At 51.4% G+C, this 18,407-nt stretch overlaps 2 protein-coding genes across 4 annotated transcripts in view; both read left to right on the plus strand.

Annotated features, from left to right (window-relative positions):
- The first annotated feature begins 380 nt into the window (after positions 1-380).
- On the plus strand, positions 381-1,608 carry ATP5MG (ATP synthase membrane subunit g). Its single transcript, XM_068172154.1, has 3 exons — positions 381-529; positions 718-878; positions 1,431-1,608. The coding sequence occupies exons 1-3, from the start codon at positions 466-468 to the stop codon at positions 1,527-1,529; spliced, it is 324 nt and encodes a 107-aa protein (XP_068028255.1). The 5' UTR covers positions 381-465; the 3' UTR covers positions 1,530-1,608.
- A 2,702-nt stretch (positions 1,609-4,310) lies between these two features.
- KMT2A (lysine methyltransferase 2A) overlaps positions 4,311-18,407 on the plus strand; it is a 38,794-nt gene continuing 24,697 nt past the window's right edge. For 2 of the 3 annotated variants that reach the window (XM_068172081.1, XM_068172082.1), the window contains exons 1-5: positions 4,312-4,669; positions 12,542-12,611; positions 13,671-16,336; positions 17,612-17,789; positions 18,160-18,394. In XM_068172081.1, coding sequence (XP_068028182.1) covers positions 4,331-4,669; positions 12,542-12,611; positions 13,671-16,336; positions 17,612-17,789; positions 18,160-18,394 — 3,488 coding nt within the window. In that variant the 5' untranslated portion in view covers positions 4,312-4,330. Of the gene's footprint in view, positions 4,670-12,541; positions 12,612-13,670; positions 16,337-17,611; positions 17,790-18,159; positions 18,395-18,407 lie in introns of all 3 variants that reach the window. The other variant, XM_068172083.1, reaches the window with a different exon arrangement.

An 18,407-nucleotide genomic window follows, 5' to 3' on the forward strand; every position in this document is an offset into this window, starting at 1 on the left:
AGCAGGGAGGGGACGTTTTTCCATCTTCCATGTGCCAGGGGTGTAGCAGGGTTTACTTCCCCAGTGAGTGTCGGGAATGGCGGGCGTTGGAAATTAAACAGAGAGAGATGATCTCGGAGCTGGTGCTGGAGGTCTGGCAGCGCCGGGAGCTGTAACAGCCTCTTCGGGCTCGCTGCGGGGCCGGCCCCGCGCGGGTCTCGAACCGCGGCCCCGCGCGGGTCTCGAACCGCGGCCCCGAGCGGGTCTCGAACCGCGGCCCCGCGCGGGTCTCGAACCCGCGGCCCCGAGCGGGTCTCGAACCCGCGGCCCCGAGCGGGTCTCGAACCCGCGGCCCCGCGCGGGTCTCGAACCCGCGGCCCCGGCCCCGCCCCGGCCCGCCCCGCGCACGTGGCCCGGGGTCCTCGCTGCGGGCTGCCCGCGGCGAACGCCGGGTGCGGCAGCGGCGGTGACATTGAGCGCGCAGCGATGGCCAAGGCCGCGCAGGGGCTGGTGCAGCGGCTGGCGCAGCGCGGGCCGGAGCTGATCGGCGGTGAGGGACGGCGCGGGGCAACGGGCTGGGCTGAGATGAGGGGAGCGACAGCGGGCCGGGGGGAGCGGAGGGGAGGGGATGGAGAGCCGGGCTGAGGGCAGCGGGGCTGGGCCCGGGCAGGCCTGGCGGGCTCCCGCCGCTGGGAAAACACCGGGAAAACGCCTTCCGCTCCGGTCCCCCTCCCGCAGCCGCCGTGACGTACTCGAAGCCGCGCTTGGCCACGTTCTGGTACTACGCCAAGGTGGAGCTGGCCCCGCCGACCCCCGCCGAGATCCCGCGGGCCATCGACAGCATGAAGGGCCTGGTCCGGGCCTTCCAGAGCGGCCGCCTGGCGCAGCTCACTGTCAAGGTACCGGCCGGGGTGGGATGCGACAGCGTCAACGGGAGCTTCCCGGCCACCCGGCAAATGCTCTGCTGCTGCCGTGGGAGCCGGTGGGAACTGTTGTCAGCCACATGTGAAGCTCACGGAACTCGGGGGACCAGAGTTTGAAGTGGTTTATTTTATTGGCTTTGCTTTAATTCTTCCCTGCCTGGACCAGGCTGTGATTGTTCTCCTCTGCTCCCAGGGAAGGGAGAATCCATAGGTGGCTGAATGAGCCCAGCCTTCTGGATCAGCTGTGTCATCGGTTGGCCTTGAAATTAGTGTGTTTCCCATGTGTGGGCTAAGAAATGCTCCTTGAAAGAGCTACAAAAAGCCACAATCAACAGCTGGCAGTGTACTTAATGTTGTAGAACATTTCTGTGATGGGACGTGTTGAGGGGTAGCCAAACACAGCAAACACTCTGCTCCCCTTCTGGGGTTTTGCCTTGAGACCTGCTGGAGGGCATGGATGTGGCAGTGGGAGTGAGGGAGGAGCTGTTGTGGGAGTGTGGGATCTAACCAGTGGCTTTTTCCTTTCAGGACACACTGAGGAATGGCCTGGTGGCCACGGAGGTGCTGATGTGGTTTTACATCGGGGAGATCATCGGCAAGGGCGGCATCATCGGCTACAACGTGTGAACACTCCCCTCAGCAGTGCCACAGTGCTGGGTCTGTAATGGGGTCTGTCTGCCACAATAAAACTGGGAGCCTGTATCGAGCTGTTGTCATCCTTGTCTGGCACTCTGACAGGTGCCAGCCTGTCCTGGGGGCAATGCTGGCAGGGATGGCTCCTCAAGGGTGCCAGAGCTGCTTTAGTGGCATCACTTTTGGTCACCAGAGCTGTGTTTGCTCTGGGACACTCACTGTGTCCTGACTGTGGCTCCAGGGGAGCTCTGAGAGCCCCAAAATCAAACAGAGGCTGCAAAGGGGAAACATTCCATTGTTCCTGAATGCAGTTCCCATCAGCTAGTGGGACCCAAAAGCAAATTCCAGTACTTCTTCCACTATCAGAAGCAATTTCCATGGCTTATTGCATAGGGAGCGTAGCTCTTCTGGTTTGGTGTGTGACTGGTGCAGTGGAAGCCTGTGTAAGTAGGCAGAGCTTTGCTCCCCGTGTCACCTCAGCTCCCACCGGCCAACGGTTGAGCTGTCTAGGGTTCTGCCACCTTGCTCATTGTCAGCCAGCTCTTGCAGGGTTTTCTACAAAACCCGGTGAGTGCCCTGTGCTCTGACATGTTCAGAAAATACTTCGTAGGAGCTCTCTGGAGCTAGCAGCCTGTTTTTACTGTCTTAGAAGATGGTTTTAGTCAGTATTGCTCCTTGTTGATACTGCTGTTGTCCTGCTGCTCCTTTGCTCCTCTGGGCGTTGTGCTGTGCACGCCAGTGACCCTGCAGGCCCCCACCCCTCAGTGGCCCCGACGTCTGTGGGGTGACTGTGCCAGTAGCATGTCACTTGCTGTCCCTGCAGCAGAACTGACCTTCTCAGCAGGTCATCCTGGCAGGAGGCCTCGTGTGCTGCTGACAGGGACTGCCGGTGAGCTCGCACACTCCAGATGTGGTAAGCAGTAGTTTGTTTGGGGCATGGATGGAAACCTTTTCTTCTTTCTTGTTAAAAAGAGGGCTTCTTGTCCCAGCAGCTCTGGGTCACAGCTGGTCACAGGTCGCTTCCATGCCACAGATGTGAGAACTGAGGCTCAGTGAACTCCCCGGCTTCTGTGGGGGAGTCTGTAAGGGGAGCAGTGACTGGACCCGTGCTTCCAGCCCCCTGCCCAGCCTGTGTCCCGAGCTTGCTTCTCCCACCAGCCTGGCCAGGACACCGTGCCTGCCTCGCACAGCCCTCCTCCTGGCGCTGCAGAGTTCTGTGATTGCTCAGCCCCAGCAAACCTGGCCAGGGCTGCAGCCAAATGGTCTGGCTGAGCAGGGGAGAATGATGGCCCCAAAACTGCCCCTCCCCACAAGCTTTTTTTGGTCCTGTCATCACAAACCCTTCACCCAGCAGGTAGAGAGACCAGCAAGGGGAATGGGCCAGGCCCTGTTGTGAGATTCTGCAGGATATATTCCTCAAGGAGAGGGAGATCACATATGGGATGTTATGTGTGAGCTTGACTGGAAGGAGGATTCTGAACCTAAGAGAACCTCACTGAGAGCAAGGCTGTCTGATCTGGCTCCCAGACCTGCCTCTCCTCTCTGACTTGTTCTTGTCTGCACATGCCCCTCTCAAAGCAGGTTCTGGTGGGCATTCAGGGGGCTGCAGCTCACACCAGCACTGGCCTGGCAACAGCTTCAGTGTGAGGATGGGATTAAGCTTCACTAGTAAAGCATGGGAGAGCTCAATAAGGCTCCTGTCCCTAGGGAGGACGAAACCATCTACTTCTAGTTCTCCTCGCAGGAAATCCTCGGGAGAAGTGCCCCCCAGGCCCACTCCCACAGCAGAACCCCAGGCAGAAGTAGCATCTGTGACCCAAAAGAGCTCCAGCCGCTTGCTCGTCCCCTCCAACACCAGAGCAGTGTCCGGCTGCCTCTGTCGGGGACCAACAGCGTCCCCCCCGCCCCTCCCTCCCTCGCTGCCCTCAGCTGATGAACTTCGGAGGAAAATGGCTATTTCATGTCCCCGGCAGAGGGATTTACATCTCATCCGCGTGTTCGCAGTGCTGTTCTCGCAGACTACGGGGGGCACTTGTTGGACCTTAACCCTGCTCTCTCCGCGCTCTGCTCGACGAGGTTGCCAGCCCGCTGCTGTCGCCGCCACCTCCCTGCCGGGGCTGGCACCCAGCGGGACGCGGCACCGGCAGGGCGCGGGGCCGCAGGCAGGACACGGCCGGGGCCGGGAGCGTAGGGCGAAGCCGCCCGCCCTCGGCAGCACGGCTCGGGGCCGCGGTCCCCCCGCAGGGACCGGCCCGTCCCGGGCCGAGCAGCGGAGGGTCTCGGCGGGGAGCGCGGGCTGTGCCATGCCGGGCCCGGGGCCGCGCCCCGCGCCCCGCATGCGGCCCGGCGCTATGCAGGGGGTCGGCGGCGCCGCCTATGCCGTATGCGCGGTCCTGGGCGCGGGGCTCCCGCTCCCGCTCGGCATCGCCCTCGGGTTATGAGGGCGGCCTGCGGCCCGCTTATACGGCAGGCAGCTTCCGGGGCTGGCTCGCGAGGAGCCCTGCGCCTGGATGGCACTGCGAGCTATGAGGGGCCGCGGCGGCGCGAGGCTGCGCTATCCAGGACGGGGGGCTGCACTGGGGCTCGGGCCTGGGGCCCTGCATATCGCCCAGCGTTATGCCGCGCTGGCACTGATCGAGCATGGCTTATCCATGTGCCGGGGCGGCGGGACGGCGGAGCCCCACAACCTGCATGGCACCCGTTGTTATGCAGCGCCTCCACGGGCCGGCGAAGCGCTATGCAGGGCGCGGGGTGCGGCCCGGCCCCGCTCTCTGGCTCGTCGCCTCTCAGTAAAGATGGCGCACAGCGGTCGGTGGCGCTTCCCCGCCCGGCCCGGCAGCGGCGGCTGGGGCCGCCGGGGCCCGGGGGGGTCCCGCCTACGGGTGCCGGCCGTGCATAGCCTGCGGCCCGCCGAACCTGCGGCGGCGCCGGCGACGGCGGGCGAGGGCGAGCGCGGCGGCCCGTGCTCCGGCGGGGCGGCGGGAAGCGGCGGAGGCGGGGCAGCTCCGGGCCCCGGCGGCCCCGCGGCCGCGGCCGGTCCCGGCTTCGACGCGGCGCTCCAGGTCTCGGCCACCATCGGCATCAACCTGCGGCGGTTCCGCGCGGCCTGCGGCACCGAGGCGGGCAGCGGAGAGGTGAGAGGGGCGGCGGGGCGGGGGCGGGGGGGCGCGGCGGGCGGGCGGGTCCCGGGCGCAGCATCCCCGTCGCCCCGGCGGCGGCGGCCCGAACACACCCGGGCGCACCCGCCCGCCCCTGGCCGCACAGCCCGCCCGTCGCCGGACACACCTCCCGCGCCCGCGCCCCGCACAAAGGGCGCGCCCGGCGGGGGGGGCCGTAGGGGGGTGGCGGGACCCGGCGGGCGGGACCCGGTGCCGGTCCGTGTCCGGCCGCCCTCGCGGTCCCTCCCCGCGCACGCGACTTGCCGCCGGTGCGTCCTCCCTGCCGCCGCCTCCATTATCCGGCTCCCGCCGCTCCCGCGCCCGCGGCGGGGCGGGATGCGGTGCGCACGCCCCGCCGCCGGGAGCGAGGTAGGATGGATGCGGCCGGGGCCTCCCGGTGCGCCCCGGTGCCGAGGATGCTCGGCGGGGTGACGCGTCCTTCCCCGGGCGCGGGGGCTCGAGGGGGCTGGGCTGCCGGCCCCTCCTGCGGGCCCGGCGGTGGGTGTCGCGCACCGGCCCTCCCCCTTCTCCTTCTCCTCCTCCTCCTCCTCCTCCTCCTCTTCCTCCCTTTCGCCGCTCTGGGTGCCCCAGGCGGAGCTTGGGGCGGCGGGCCCGTTGCGAGAGGCCGTTCGCCGATACTAAGAGCGCTGGAGCTCCTTTTTTTCCTCCTTTTTTATTTCTTTTTTTTTGAGTTGCTCTTCTTCCTCCCTTCATTTTTTTTTTTAAGCCTTTCTAAGGCAGCCGGAGTGGGAGTGCGACAACAACCCACCCATTGACAGAACAGGGAGGACATGATGGGGGTGTGTTACTACGAGCTGCAGCGTTCCTTTCCCCCAGTTGTTTTGCATCGCTCCTTAGCGGCATCCTTGCTCCGGCAAGAGAATTCCCCGTGTCTTTTGTACCAGAAGGGCTTTATTATCGGTTTTTGAAGGGCCAGCTCTGTCTCCTCTTCTCCAAGCAGGTTGTCAGCTGTAGGGTAGGTGAATGTATCTTTGTATTTTGTCTGTATAAAGACCAGTTGGTTTCCTTTCCCATCACTGGCCGTAGCAGAGTTCATTAAAACACACATGAAAATACAGGTTTTTTGTGTCTTTCTAGTTTTGGCATTTTCTACTGGGTGCCGTAAAGTGGAGCTCTTTGCTCATGGCTGAGCTGGAGGAGTTCTTGCCTGTAGAGTGGCTGGAGGAACTGGGTTGTGTTTGCAGGAACAGAGCTGAATGTGGGGACACTCCTGCCCTCACCTGTGCAGACTTTGGGGTGTGAGTCGCTCTGCTCTCATTAGCACCATCATCTCAGGGGGTACACTTTGGGATATTTCTCTTTTTTGTTGTTTGCAGTAGACGTGGCTTGATGGAATTCATGGAGTCCTCTGGGAAGCAGTTAATATCTCACCAGTGCTAGTTCAGGGATAGAAATGACTTGAGATCTGGCTAACCAAGCTGACCACAGAGTTAATAACCCAGGAGGTTTTTCATGTGGGGGGAGGCAAGTTGCTTTGTTTCTTTTCCTTTTCTTTTTTGTTTTTCTTCTAAGATGACATTGAGCTGTGGTTTGTTTAATTCCAGTTGTCTTCAAGTATATTTTTGCATCTCAAAAAAGCCCTAAAAATCTTTGAGATATCTTTTTGAGTTTAGCCTTTAGGGTATTTTTGCTTTAAAGTAAAATAGCTTGAAGGCATTTTAGGTGTGGCAGCTGATTAACATGGGGTCTTGTGGACTTTAAGAATTCTACTTATTACATCACTTTTCTACTTAGTTGCTAATAGCTTTTGTCTAATAACATTGCATACAGTAGAAAGTAACGATAAACACTGACTTGTGGCTTGGTGTTTGTAGGTTCAGCTTTGCCTGACCCCTCCTGAGCCAGGCAGGGGCAGACCCAGGTGTTTCCCTGGAACACCTCTGGATTTGCAGCATGCTGCTGCTCTTGGGCATACTCGGAGAGGATCCTCACAAACATTCAGACTGAGTTAACTAACCCAGCTGGCTCCTTTCCTTTGGTGATGCTCAAGAAACAAAACATTTTTGCATCAAAGGACCTAGTTCTCCTGGCTGGTGACCTGTGCACTTGTCATAGTCCTAGTGAAGATTACAGTCACCAGAGGCTGCTTTTTTCTGTCTTGCAGTACAGGTTCTGTGTGAGGTGGGGGTGAGGGTGTGAAAAGGGCTCTTGCACATGTAGGAAGTCAGCACATGGGTGCTGCCTGTGGTCTCTCCAGAGGAGAGGGCAGCTGTCTGCAGTGCAAGAACGGTGCAGTTTCTGGTACCCATGTGGTAGCTGCTCTGGAGAGGTGTTCTTCTAGAAGGGGGCTTCCAGGAGAGCCCTTCATATTAGGGCTCACCATGTCCTCTCGGTAACTGCCTGGTGCTCATGCTGTTCTTTTCCACAAGGTTGAGGGTCCTTCCTGAGCCAAGCCAGTTACAGTCTTCAACCAAGTTGCCGTTATTCCTCATCAGGAATAAACTCTGAGCAGTTGTTTTGAGGTCAGGAGCCAGTGGCAATCAGAGGAAGAAGCTGTGTTACCTTTTTATTTGCAACTTCTGCTCTGCATGCTTATTTTTTTTCTACCTCATTCTCATCTGCACTTGTGTAGGTACCTGTTGAAATTGGGTATTGCCACCAAGTTAGATGCAGGAGTAATGTCATCCAGAACAAGTATTAGATGCAGTCTTTCCCTTGTCTCCTTGACAGTTTCATAGTACATAGCAAACTGCATTTCTCATTTAAAAGATACCTGGATTCTGGGGTGTCAGGGCATTCTCCTCAGATTCAGGTCACTTTGTACAAAACCTTGTCTTCTGCTGCAGCTCAGTGTTGCACTGAGTTATCTTGAAACCAGCTCACATTAAAGGAGCCACATTCCGATACTCAATTTTAACACCACAAGAATTGCTGGGGGACTTTTTGCACAGTGAAGCTGTAACTGGTTGAACAGTAGCATTTGTACTGTGTACTAACCTTTCAGCTTGATGTGAGTGGCACTGTAGGAACAAGAAAAATATGGTTGCATTTTCATACTTCATTATGTCAATATTTGATGTAAAAGAAGCATAAACATACTTGTTAAATATCTGCTCTCCCTGTCAGTTTAGAGCTTCTTGCCCATCTGTGAAGGGGGATTGAAGCTTTGGGACATAAACGTTGAGAGTGTGCTGGATGCATGCTGACAGTTACCTCCATGAATCTGTATTGGCTGAAAGTTGCAGAAGCTCAAGTTTGGCAGTTGGATGTGGTGGTGATGATGGTGTCCCTGGTAGCACTTCCGTGATTGTACCTGGGGCATAATGTTTTATGAGGTGAATGCTGGAGTTGTGGATGTTCGCCAGTGCCTGGAATGTTTGGAAATGGCACTAGATCTATGTCCTGGGGGTAAGGATTAGCTTCCATACTGCTGCCAGGGTCATTCTGAGCTGGAAGTACAGATTAATTTCTTCTATTTGCCTCAGAATTTCCTCACATAGTGTTAGGTTGAATGGTCGCTGTCAGACTGCTCGAGTGTTTAATGTGCGAGTTGGAGGTGTAGAGCCTTTCCTGGCACGGGTAAGGTGGTCACTGCACTGCAAGAGGAGGGGACTGCTGTAGGTATTGATGTCTGACAAGAGATGTGGGAGTGAGGATGATGCAGATCATGGCCCAAGAGATGGAGGCTCCTTTGTGCACTTTCCCTTCCTGAAACATTCGGGTGCTGCTTTGTCAGATGTGTGAAAATAAAAGTATGTTTCTGTTTTTGTGGTTTGATCAGCTTTGTTCAGTGCTCCAAACCCTCAGAGGAGCAGTTTTGGGAAGTTTGTTAGGAATTTGGGAAACTTTTCAAATGAAAGGTGATGTGGCTCATCCCACTGGCACCAGCAGTGGGCAGGTAAGGCAATTTCAGAACAGCAGCCGTGCACTGGTGTGTTTGTTCCAGGGGCTTTTGGACATTGCACTTCCTTCAGCTGGAAAGCTCCTGGGACAGACTTGCAACAGTACATGACCATGCACTTCTGTATTGGCACCCGAGTGCTGAACTGCAGGTTTCACAGCACTGTGTTGGAGGAAACAGGTAACTCCTCAAGTCACTGGTTCATCACTTCTCAGGGATACAACAAAATTCCCAGAGCAGGGTTAGCTGTTCACCCCGAGCTGAGCTACAGAGCATAGGTTGACTTTAGTACTGTTTCTTTAGGAATATATGTTTAAGAGCGAAAGATGAGTTTACCACCAGAAAAGATTTTTTTTGCATCCATACAGCAACTGTGGGGTTTTCGCTCACCATCTGCAAGCTTCATCTTTCTAGGCAGTGGTTTGACTGACCCTCTTCTTTGGAAGTGATATTATTGAAAGCTTGTTGTGACCAGCATGAGAGTGTTTCAGGTGTTCTAATAAGCATTCCTCTGTATTCAGACTGGAAAGCATAAATGAGAATTTCTCATCCAGGTTGGAACCAGCACTCTGTCAAAACAGATGTGTATTCTCAGTAACACACTTGTGATAGACCCACCCTGAGCCTCAGCCCCATAAAAAGCAATATATTCTAATTCTGAAATAAACTGGACTCTGGAAGCTGCAGCCCTAATCACCATTGTATTGCCGTGGGTGATGCCTGAGGGTACCGCTGCAGAGCTGTAGTTTGGGGGTTCTCGTGTGGAGGTGACCAGGCCAAGAGCTGTTCTGTGATCTCAAGACGTTCTCTGTAGCTCGGTGCCGCTCCGAGGTGAAGCCCCAGCAAAGCCTGTGCATCACTCCTGGTCAAAGCTTTGTTGAATTAAACAATGGAAGGATGAATGTCCCCTCCTCTGAGTTGGTGCATAAGATCACCCCAAGTGCTCAGCTGTTTATTATTGAAGTTGCATCTCAAGTAATGGCTTGGGAAGCATCTCCCTGAACTCCCAGCGGAATCTGCTCTGCTCCCAACACCCAGTGTTTGTCTCAGGGTTACTACCTGCCAACCTCCAAGGGTGTTTACTCTGCTGAAAGCAGAGGAGTCTGGTAGATGTTGTGCTGCAGTCACTAAGCAGGCATCTAAATGAGCTTCTAAAAATAGCTTATCCCTTTCCAAGAAAGTGAGGTGCTGTCTAACTTGGGCCAAACCCAGGATGGGGAATGGGAAGGACAGCATTGGTCAGGTGACTCTATTGTAAAATAAACGTTTCAGGTGATGATTGGAGTGGCTGCATTGCTTGTCTAGAGGCCCATGCAGCCTCACAGATCCATAGGGGTATGGTTTATACTGTTATTCCTCAGACAGAGATCAGAACATCAGTTAGTGCCTGCAGGATAGTTTCTCCTTTGAAGGTGGATTTTCCTGTGAGATCTTTAACTGGAAATTCTTTGAAAAGTAATATTGTTCAAGAGCATTGTGATAGACATTTGCTTGCAACTTCTCTGTTCTTTAGTAGCTGGGTTACTTCAGGAAAAGCCATTCTGCACACAACTCTGAAGTTGAACCCAGTTGGGATAGTGTAATGTTTGAATGGGAAATGTACATGCTGCCCAGACAGAGATCATCCCGTGCCTGCTTGGTTAGTCTTCATGTCTGACACAAGGCACACCTTCCCTTATCCTTTAATTTATAGTCCTGAGTGGCCTTTTTTGCATTGCATTATTCTTTTTCAGGTAAATGAGGACATGTTCAAAATCTTCATGGTTTTTAATCACTCTCCATCTGTCGTGACATTTCTGTGAAACTGGAGGGAGGCTGTTCCTGCCTAGTTTGCCTCAAAGCTGCATTTTGGCATGTGATGGCCAACTGAATGGTTTAGCCTGGTAAATGCTGGGTGAAACTTAGTGGCTTTCTTCATCTTCTCTGACAGGTCCCAGGGTTGCCTTCTCAGGTAGTGATAGCGACCATTCTGAGGTCACCAATACACTCAGGAATGTCACCGAACACACAAGCACAATAACATATTGGTCATACAACTTGTGGTTGTGAATTAAGGGAAAGTGATTGTTTTGTGGAAGGAGCCTTTTTGCTGTAGATGCTTCTGGTGACTGGTTGGTAAGAAATGGAAAAAATTATAATTCCCAGGCTATTGGCCAAAGCCAGTATTAATGTTGGAAACATTACATTTTATTTAGCCAGTATTAATGTTGGAAACATTACTTTATCTTACATTGTAAAAGTAAGATAACAGGTATCAGTTTGAAAATAATGCAGGTTGTAATCGTGGATTGACAGGTGATTGTCAAAAATATGGCAAGTACTGATTTAGTAGCCAGAGAGAAAATAATAATGACTTTAGGAGCCAGAATAACAAAATGAAGAAAATATCTGTAGCAGCCACAGGAACTTGGAGGCCAGTGCAAGTCAGGAAATGGCACAGGGTGAGCAGCTGATCCCTCAAGGTTTCTAAACCCGACTGTTGTTAGGTATTGGTTATTTCTCTGTGCTTGCTCTGGGTTTCAGCCCACATCTGTCTCCACTGACAGCTTCTCTGTCAGGAGGAGGACCCCTTCCCTTCCCTGCCCAGGGCCAGGGAGGCAGCGCTGCCAGCAGCGATGTTTACATCCTGCTGTAGCCCACGTGCTCTGGAGCGGCAGGCAGGGGCAGGCTGGCGGCTCTGCTCCTTGATCCGCAGTGCTGGGAGTGGGCAGCTGGGCACTCCCGCAGCTGCTCTTGCTCAGTTGCAGTGCTGCAGGACTGAGGTTTGGGAGCAGTAGCTTCTCCCTTTCTGGGAGTGGCCTTCAGGGGTTCTGTGTGATGCAAGGTCTCTCAGGCAGAAGCAATGTCTTCTGGCATCATTTTATTTCTTTTATGTTGCTTTATCATTGCTTTTTCTGGTTTTCTTGTCATCTCTGCTGCAAGTGCAAAGAGCAGATAGGCAGCAGGGATGTGAGGAGGGGCAGGGCCACCCCCTGTTCCAGCAGAAGATCTTGAGAAATACTTTGGTCTAAAGCCTTGCTCCTTTTTGTATATTGGACTGTGGTGTCACTCACTGAGATGCTCTCCCTGATCTCCCCTGTAAGTAGATGAAGGAGGAATTCCATGTATAAAGGATGAGGCAAAACACAAAGAAATGGTGTTACTTCTTTGTGCAGCTCACCTTCTCCTTTCAGAGCCTTGTCCCTTTTCACTTGCAGGATATTGCTCTTGCAGTGCCTGCCCTTCTTAAAGCTTAGCAGCCACATTGCACAGTGCTTTGAAAGGCTAAACAACAAGTGGCATCTCTGTTTCCAAAGTTCATAGGAAAGTTAAGACTGGCCAACTAAATACTTGAGGTGAAAATTGATTAGGAAAGGTGGAATGACATAGAAAGAAAAAGATGTTCAAAAGATGCCACACATGTGAGTGGCACATGAACTGGATTGACACCTACAGACTCCTGCTACACCTGCCTCACTGTGGACAGCAAGCCTTTAACCTCATACCTCTTTCAGAGGAAAGAGCTTCACAGCAGAAATCAGGTTTTCATCTCTCCTTTAGACCAAGTCTGAAGGGAATTAAAAAGAGAGGATTTACGCAAGTTTGCAGGACGTTGGGCTACGTTTGTACTAGAATAATATACACAGAAACACTTCGTTTGCTGGAGTGTGTCTTTAGGGTGGTTTGAATAATAGCTTACAGGAGGAAAGCTTTCTTGTTTGATGAGCTGCAGATTTTATGCATTAAGGGTTTGTTTCTGTATATATTTGTAGTTTGTTTTCCTGTAACTCTTTTTGATTGTTCTGTAGTTGTAAACTGTAGTTGCTGTGTATGTGTATATTAAAGTTGTATTTCCTTTTTAGCAATTCTTTGTTAGAAGAAGAAATGCCAGTATCTTTTTTGGGGAAGGAAAATCCTCTAGAATCCTTTTGTGCTTCATTCACAGTGGAATTCATTTCAGCATCAATATCCATGTCCTCAGACTTCCATCTGCTTTCTCATTGCAGGATGAACAGTTTTTAGGTTTTGGTTCAGATGAAGAAGTCAAAGTACGAAGTCCCACCAGGTCCCCCACAGGTAAGTTGAACTTGCAGGACTGGGTGTTGACTTTTGTGATTGCTGTTTTCTTTTGTGATGATGTTGCTGTGCCTCTCCTGTTTGTTCCATCAAATCTTATCCACCATAAGAGCCACACCAGTCTTCAGATTCAATGCAGTTAGTTTTGGATTCTCTGTGTCTGATCTGTAAAGGAGCAGGGAAGGTTTGAGTAAAAGAGTTATACTGATAAAACCACTATTTGAAACCTCATGTCAGTGTTCTGGAGAGTCAGGTATTTAAAGAGTAAGAGTCTGAAACTGGTTTGACTATTTTAGTATCTTTCACTAGACTCATTACTGCCTGTGTTGTCAATAAATGCTCTCACCAGAGCACTCTGCTCTTCCACCATAATCATCTGCTCAGCTTGGCTTCAGCAGCAAACTGTGGTGGAGTGCCTTGCTAGTGCAAGGGAAGATCCAGAACTGAAATAGCTGGACTTGGTGAGAGTGCAGTGAAATGCATTGGTCAAGGTGGGTAATCAAGTCTTGTGCTTGATGGCTCCAAGTCAGTGCTGAGTATTAATTGTGTTTCAAAGTTAAAACCAGTTTTTAGTAAATTGTCTTGTATCAGCCTTGTGTAGGTTGTTCTTGCTCTCTTGACCTCTCCCTTAGCAGTGCAGATGGATGGCACTCAGAAGGAAGGATTTCTTTTTCTTTTAGCTGGCTGTGAGCTGCTTAAAAAAATATGTAAAAATTCATGTGTTTAACAGGTAGCATGTGCCCTTTAGAATTATTGCTCCCTCCCAGCATGAGGTTGGTACTGGGTTTGTGCAATTGCATATATAATTGTTGGGAAAAGACTAGCTTGCATTTTTAAACAAGTTATCTGCGTGGTATTTTATGTGGGAAGAGACGTTTGTTGGGAAGGTATTCTCTACGTGTAGTGCTAAAATTATTTTTATTTGTTGATTATCTGAAATGTTTTGGCAAGGTATGGGCAGCATGAATGATACTGAGTAAATACTTGTGTGACCTGGGTAATGCTCATCCCACACTTGGAGAAATTTAATACGTTCCCTGCATTCTCTGTTTCCCTCAGTTAAATCTAGTCCACGGAAACCTCGCGGGAGGCCCCGGAGCAGTTCTGACCGAAGTTCAGCTGTACTGTCAGACTCTTCATCAGTGTGCTCCCCTTCAAGCAAGTCTGAAACCACATCCATGGAGAAAGTAAAGAAGAAGGAGTCAAAGAGTGGGGAAAAAAGACGAGGAAGACCTCCAGCACTTACAAGTGTGAAGTTCAAATTGTCACAGGAGAAGGACACATCGGACATTCAGAAGGGTAGCAAAGAAGAAAAAGAGAGTCTGAAAAAAATCAAAAGATCACCATCCACTACATTTCAGCAAGCAACTAAAATCAAGAAATTAAGAACTAGTAAGCTTTCCCCACTGAAATCTAAATTTAAGCCTGGGGCAAAACTTCAGATTGGGAGGAAGAGCGTTCAGATTGTGCGCAGGAGAGGCAGGCCACCATCCTCTGAACGTTTAAAGACTTCCTCAACTTTAGTTTTAAACTCGCAGCTGGAGAAGCCCCAGAGGATTCGCAAAGAAAAGGATGGCACACCGCCTCTCACGAAGGAAGAGAAGGCTGCTGTCAGACAGAGTCCACGCAGGATTAAGCCTGTTAGGATTATACCTTCCACCAAAAGGACGGATGCAGCGATTGCTAAGCAACTCTTGCAGAGGGCTAAAAAGGGAGCACAAAAAAAGATTGAGAAAGAAGCAGCCAAACTGCAGGGCAGGAAGGGGAGAACCCAGCTCAAAAATATTCGACAGTTCATCATGCCAGTTGTGAGTGCAATCTCATCACGGATTATCAAAACACCCAAACGGTTTATTGAGGATGAAGACTATGATCCTCCTATTAAAATATCCAGACTAGAATCCACACCAAACAGCAGGTTCAGCACTACATCTTGTGGCTCCAGTGAAAAGTCCAGCGCCGCTTCTCAACATTCATCTCAGATGTCTTCAGATTCCTCACGGTCCAGCAGCCCCAGCGTGGATACATCTACGGACTCCCAGGCTTCTGAGGAGATGCAGATGCTTTCTGAGGAGCGAAGCAATACTCCAGAAGTTCACACTCCCCTGCCTGTTTCTCAGTCCCCTGAAAACGATAACAGTGATAGGAGAAATAGAAGGTTTTCGATAACAGAAAGAAGTTTTGGCCAGAGGACTGCAAAAAAGCTGTCAGCCTTACCAAGCATGCCACAGCAGCAGTCCTCCTCCTCTCCTCCTCCCCCTTTGCTCACTCCCCCCCCACCACTGCAGCCTGCTTCAAGCATCTCAGACCATACCCCTTGGCTTATGCCTCCAACCATACCGTTAGCCTCACCCTTTCTTCCTGCTTCTGCTGCGCCGATGCAAGAGAAACGGAAGTCAATTCTGCGAGAGCCAACATTTAGGTGGACCTCCCTGAAACATTCCAGGTCAGAGCCACAGTACTTCTCATCAGCAAAATATGCCAAAGAGGGTCTTATTCGCAAACCGATATTTGATAACTTCAGACCCCCGCCACTAACACCGGAGGACGTTGGCTTTGCATCTGGCTTCTCAACACCAGGTGCGACGGCTCCCACACGTCTCTTTTCACTTCACTCTGGAGCCAGGTTTGATATGCACAAGAGAAGTCCTCTGCTGCGAGCGCCACGATTCACACCAAGTGAGGCCCACTCCCGGATTTTCGAGTCTGTAACCTTGCCCTCGTCAGTCGGTCGCGCCACCACGGGGACCTCTGCCGCAGGCACGTCCTCCCGGCGACGGAAGAGGAAAGCGTTCAGCCCCATCCGATCAGAGCCCAGATCTCCTTCGCACTCCATGAGGACGAGGAGCGGAAGGCTTAGTACCTCTGACCTGACAACTCTCACCCCACAGTCTTCTGTCTCTTCCTCATTAACTAGTATTTCAGTTAGTTCTCTTGCCACTAGTGCCTTAAATTCAACTTTTACTTTTCCCTCCCATTCCCTATCGCAGTCTGGGGAATCAGCAGAAAGAAGCCAGAGACCAAGGAAGCAGACGAGTGCTCCAGCAGAGCCTTTCTCATCTGGTAGCCCTACTCCTCTTTTCCCCTGGTTCACATCAAGTCCCCAGACAGACAGAGGCAAAAACAAGGACAGGGCAGCAGAAGAGCTTTCCAAAGATAAAGATGCTGACAAAGGCCTGGAGAAAGACAAGAGCAGAGAGAAAGACAGAGAGAGGGAAAAGGAGAACAAACGGGAGTCAAAGAAAGAGAAAAGGAGAAAAGGGTCAGAAATACAGAGTAGCACTGCTTTGTTTCCTGTAGGTAAAATGCCCAAAGAAAAAGTCAGTGAAGACGCTGCAGCATCATCATCTGCCAAAAAACCTGCCGGGCGGAAGAAGTCTACGGCAGTAGATCCCACAGCAGACGTTTCCACTGCTGCTCTGGCAGATACGACAGCTGTCAAAACCAAAACTTCCAAGAAAGGTAGAGGGGGGCTGGACAAATCAGACCTGGACCTCAGCCCCACTGTGCCATCTTTGGAGAAGGAAAAAGCTCTGCGTCTTCCTGCTCCTTCATCAAGCACTGTTAAACATTCTGCTTCCTCCATCAGTTCTATGTTGGCTCAAGCAGACAAACTGCCAATGACTGACAAGAGGGTAGCCAGTCTTCTGAAAAAGGCAAAAGCCCAGCTATACAAGATTGAGAAGAGCAAGTCCCTCAAACAAGCAGATCAGCCAAAAGCACAGGTACTCCTTTTTCCAAGTTGGGTTTTTTGCTAGAGTGCATCTTACTTTGAACTTGTCCTGAAAGTCACAAATAGCTTTTGTATACTGAGCGTGGAGAATTAATGTGCCAAGTTAGGCAGCTGTTAGTGCAACAGATGGCAAACGACCCAAAAACAAGAAGCCCTGGGCAGAAGCTGAGGGGAAGAGGGAGCTGCTGTGTAGTCAGCTCAGAGGGGAGCTGCATGCATTTTGGAGACCAGTACAGCATAGCTGCTTATTAGGTTTCTCTGAACAAATCTGAGCAAAGCAATTATCTAGAGTAGTACTCACTCTGAAAAGTGCAGTTCCTGCAAAATGCAATGCCTGTCTTGGCCTCGAGGTTTCTTGGGGGCCCACACTGAGCATATAGTTGGCTTCTGAAGGAAAGTTGTTTCTTGGTCTTTCTATTTTTTAACTTTATGCAGCGATCTCTCACTTATAGGAGGGAGGAAGATCCATTGGAATTTTGCATCTGATTTGGGAAACTGCTTCCTACCACTTTGCTCTTTTCCCTCTTCCCCACCCAAAAACCACCCTTTTCTGCTGTCCTCTTTACCTGCCAGAAAGGGAGGTGAGATATGTTTTCAGGGAATACTTTTTATTTAAACTTTTACTTTTTTAACAGCGCTAGTGTTGAAAATCACCAGTACGTATTTCAAATAGAGAAGCCTCCAGCTGTTTGTTTCTGAAATGAAGATGCTCATGCACCTGTTTGACTGGCCTGGTGTAGCAGAAGCCCAGATTCTCACAGTTGGTTATTTGGGATAGTCCTTTCAGTGGGAGATATTCCAGAATCATACCAAAACATGGACAATTGCACTAAAATGCTCAATTTGTTTAGCTTCTCAGTAAACCCAAGTCTCTCATCTGAAACATCAGCAACTGCAAAGCTCTCAAACATCCTCATCTACTACTGGCTTCTGCTGGATCAATCAGCAGCAAGTGCTGTTCCAATTCCAGTGGACTCTGATTTTTTTTTAATGTCAGTGCCTTGATAATGTGGCTTCATGAGCAAGTTGGCTTTCCAGTCTGGATGGAAATTTACCTTGTAATTCCAGTTGAGTCAAAACTCTTGTTCTCTTGCATTTATCCTTTCTTGGATAACTGAGGCTTAGAAGACCAAGTCTGTTTTTATCGTGATTCTTACAATATACAAACTAAGATACAATTTGCTTAGAAGTCCCTATTGCATGTTTCTCAGCCTCATTTTGGTAACTTTCTTAGGAATACTGTCTGCTCTCATGTTCTGAAATCTAGGGGCAAGAGAGTGATTCATCAGAAACGTCAGTCCGAGGACCACGAATAAAACATGTTTGCAGGAGAGCAGCTGTTGCACTGGGCCGCAAGCGAGCAGTGTTTCCTGATGACATGCCCACTCTGAGTGCCTTACCATGGGAAGAGCGGGAGAAGATACTGTCTTCCATGGGGAATGATGGTGAGTTGGGATTTCTGGCTTTCATCTCTGGGTCCATACAAACTCAGCTTCTGTTGTCTGCTTTAAATGAGGACTTCAAGTGATTAACAAGGGAAAGTATGTTAAAGAGCTCTGGGCTCTCTATTACAGTGCCACTCAAACAGGGTTAATCCTTTAAGCTATTAGGAATTGTGTTAAATATGTGTGTTTTGCACCAAACCCGTGTTCTGCTGAGGGGCATGTGTGCATACACATACGTACACGTGTATGCACACAATCTCATGCATCTCTGTGGCTCCGCAGATGAACTTGGGCTTCATGGGCTAAATTAGACACTCCTGAATCATTCTTTGACATCAGAAAATTCACATTAGAAATGTTCTTTTGGTAGATAAGTCATCGATAGCTGGCTCAGAAGAGGCTGAACCTGTTGCTCCACCTATCAAGCCCATTAAGCCGGTCACCAGAAACAAGGCACAGCAAGAGCCTCCGGTGAAGAAGGGCCGGCGCTCCAGGCGCTGCGGGCAGTGTTCGGGCTGTCAGGTTCCAGAGGACTGTGGGGTCTGCACTAACTGTCTAGACAAACCCAAGTTTGGTGGGCGCAATATAAAGAAGCAGTGCTGCAAGTAAGTGTGTCTG

This window comes from Anomalospiza imberbis, chromosome 24 (assembly GCF_031753505.1).
Source record: "Anomalospiza imberbis isolate Cuckoo-Finch-1a 21T00152 chromosome 24, ASM3175350v1, whole genome shotgun sequence".
Lineage (NCBI taxonomy): Eukaryota > Metazoa > Chordata > Aves > Passeriformes > Viduidae > Anomalospiza > Anomalospiza imberbis.

What these genes read in the sequence shown, in the direction of transcription:
- ATP5MG (XM_068172154.1), top strand. Translation starts at nt 466, where the DNA reads ATGGCCAAGGCCGCGCAGGGGCTGGTGCAGCGGCTGGCGCAGCGCGGG. An exon ending in CGGGCCGGAGCTGATCGGCG is followed by an intron (nt 530 to 717) that starts GTGAGGGACGGC and finishes CCCCTCCCGCAG; the next exon opens with CCGCCGTGACGTACTCGAAG. An exon ending in TGGCGCAGCTCACTGTCAAG is followed by an intron (nt 879 to 1,430) that starts GTACCGGCCGGG and finishes TTTTCCTTTCAG; the next exon opens with GACACACTGAGGAATGGCCT.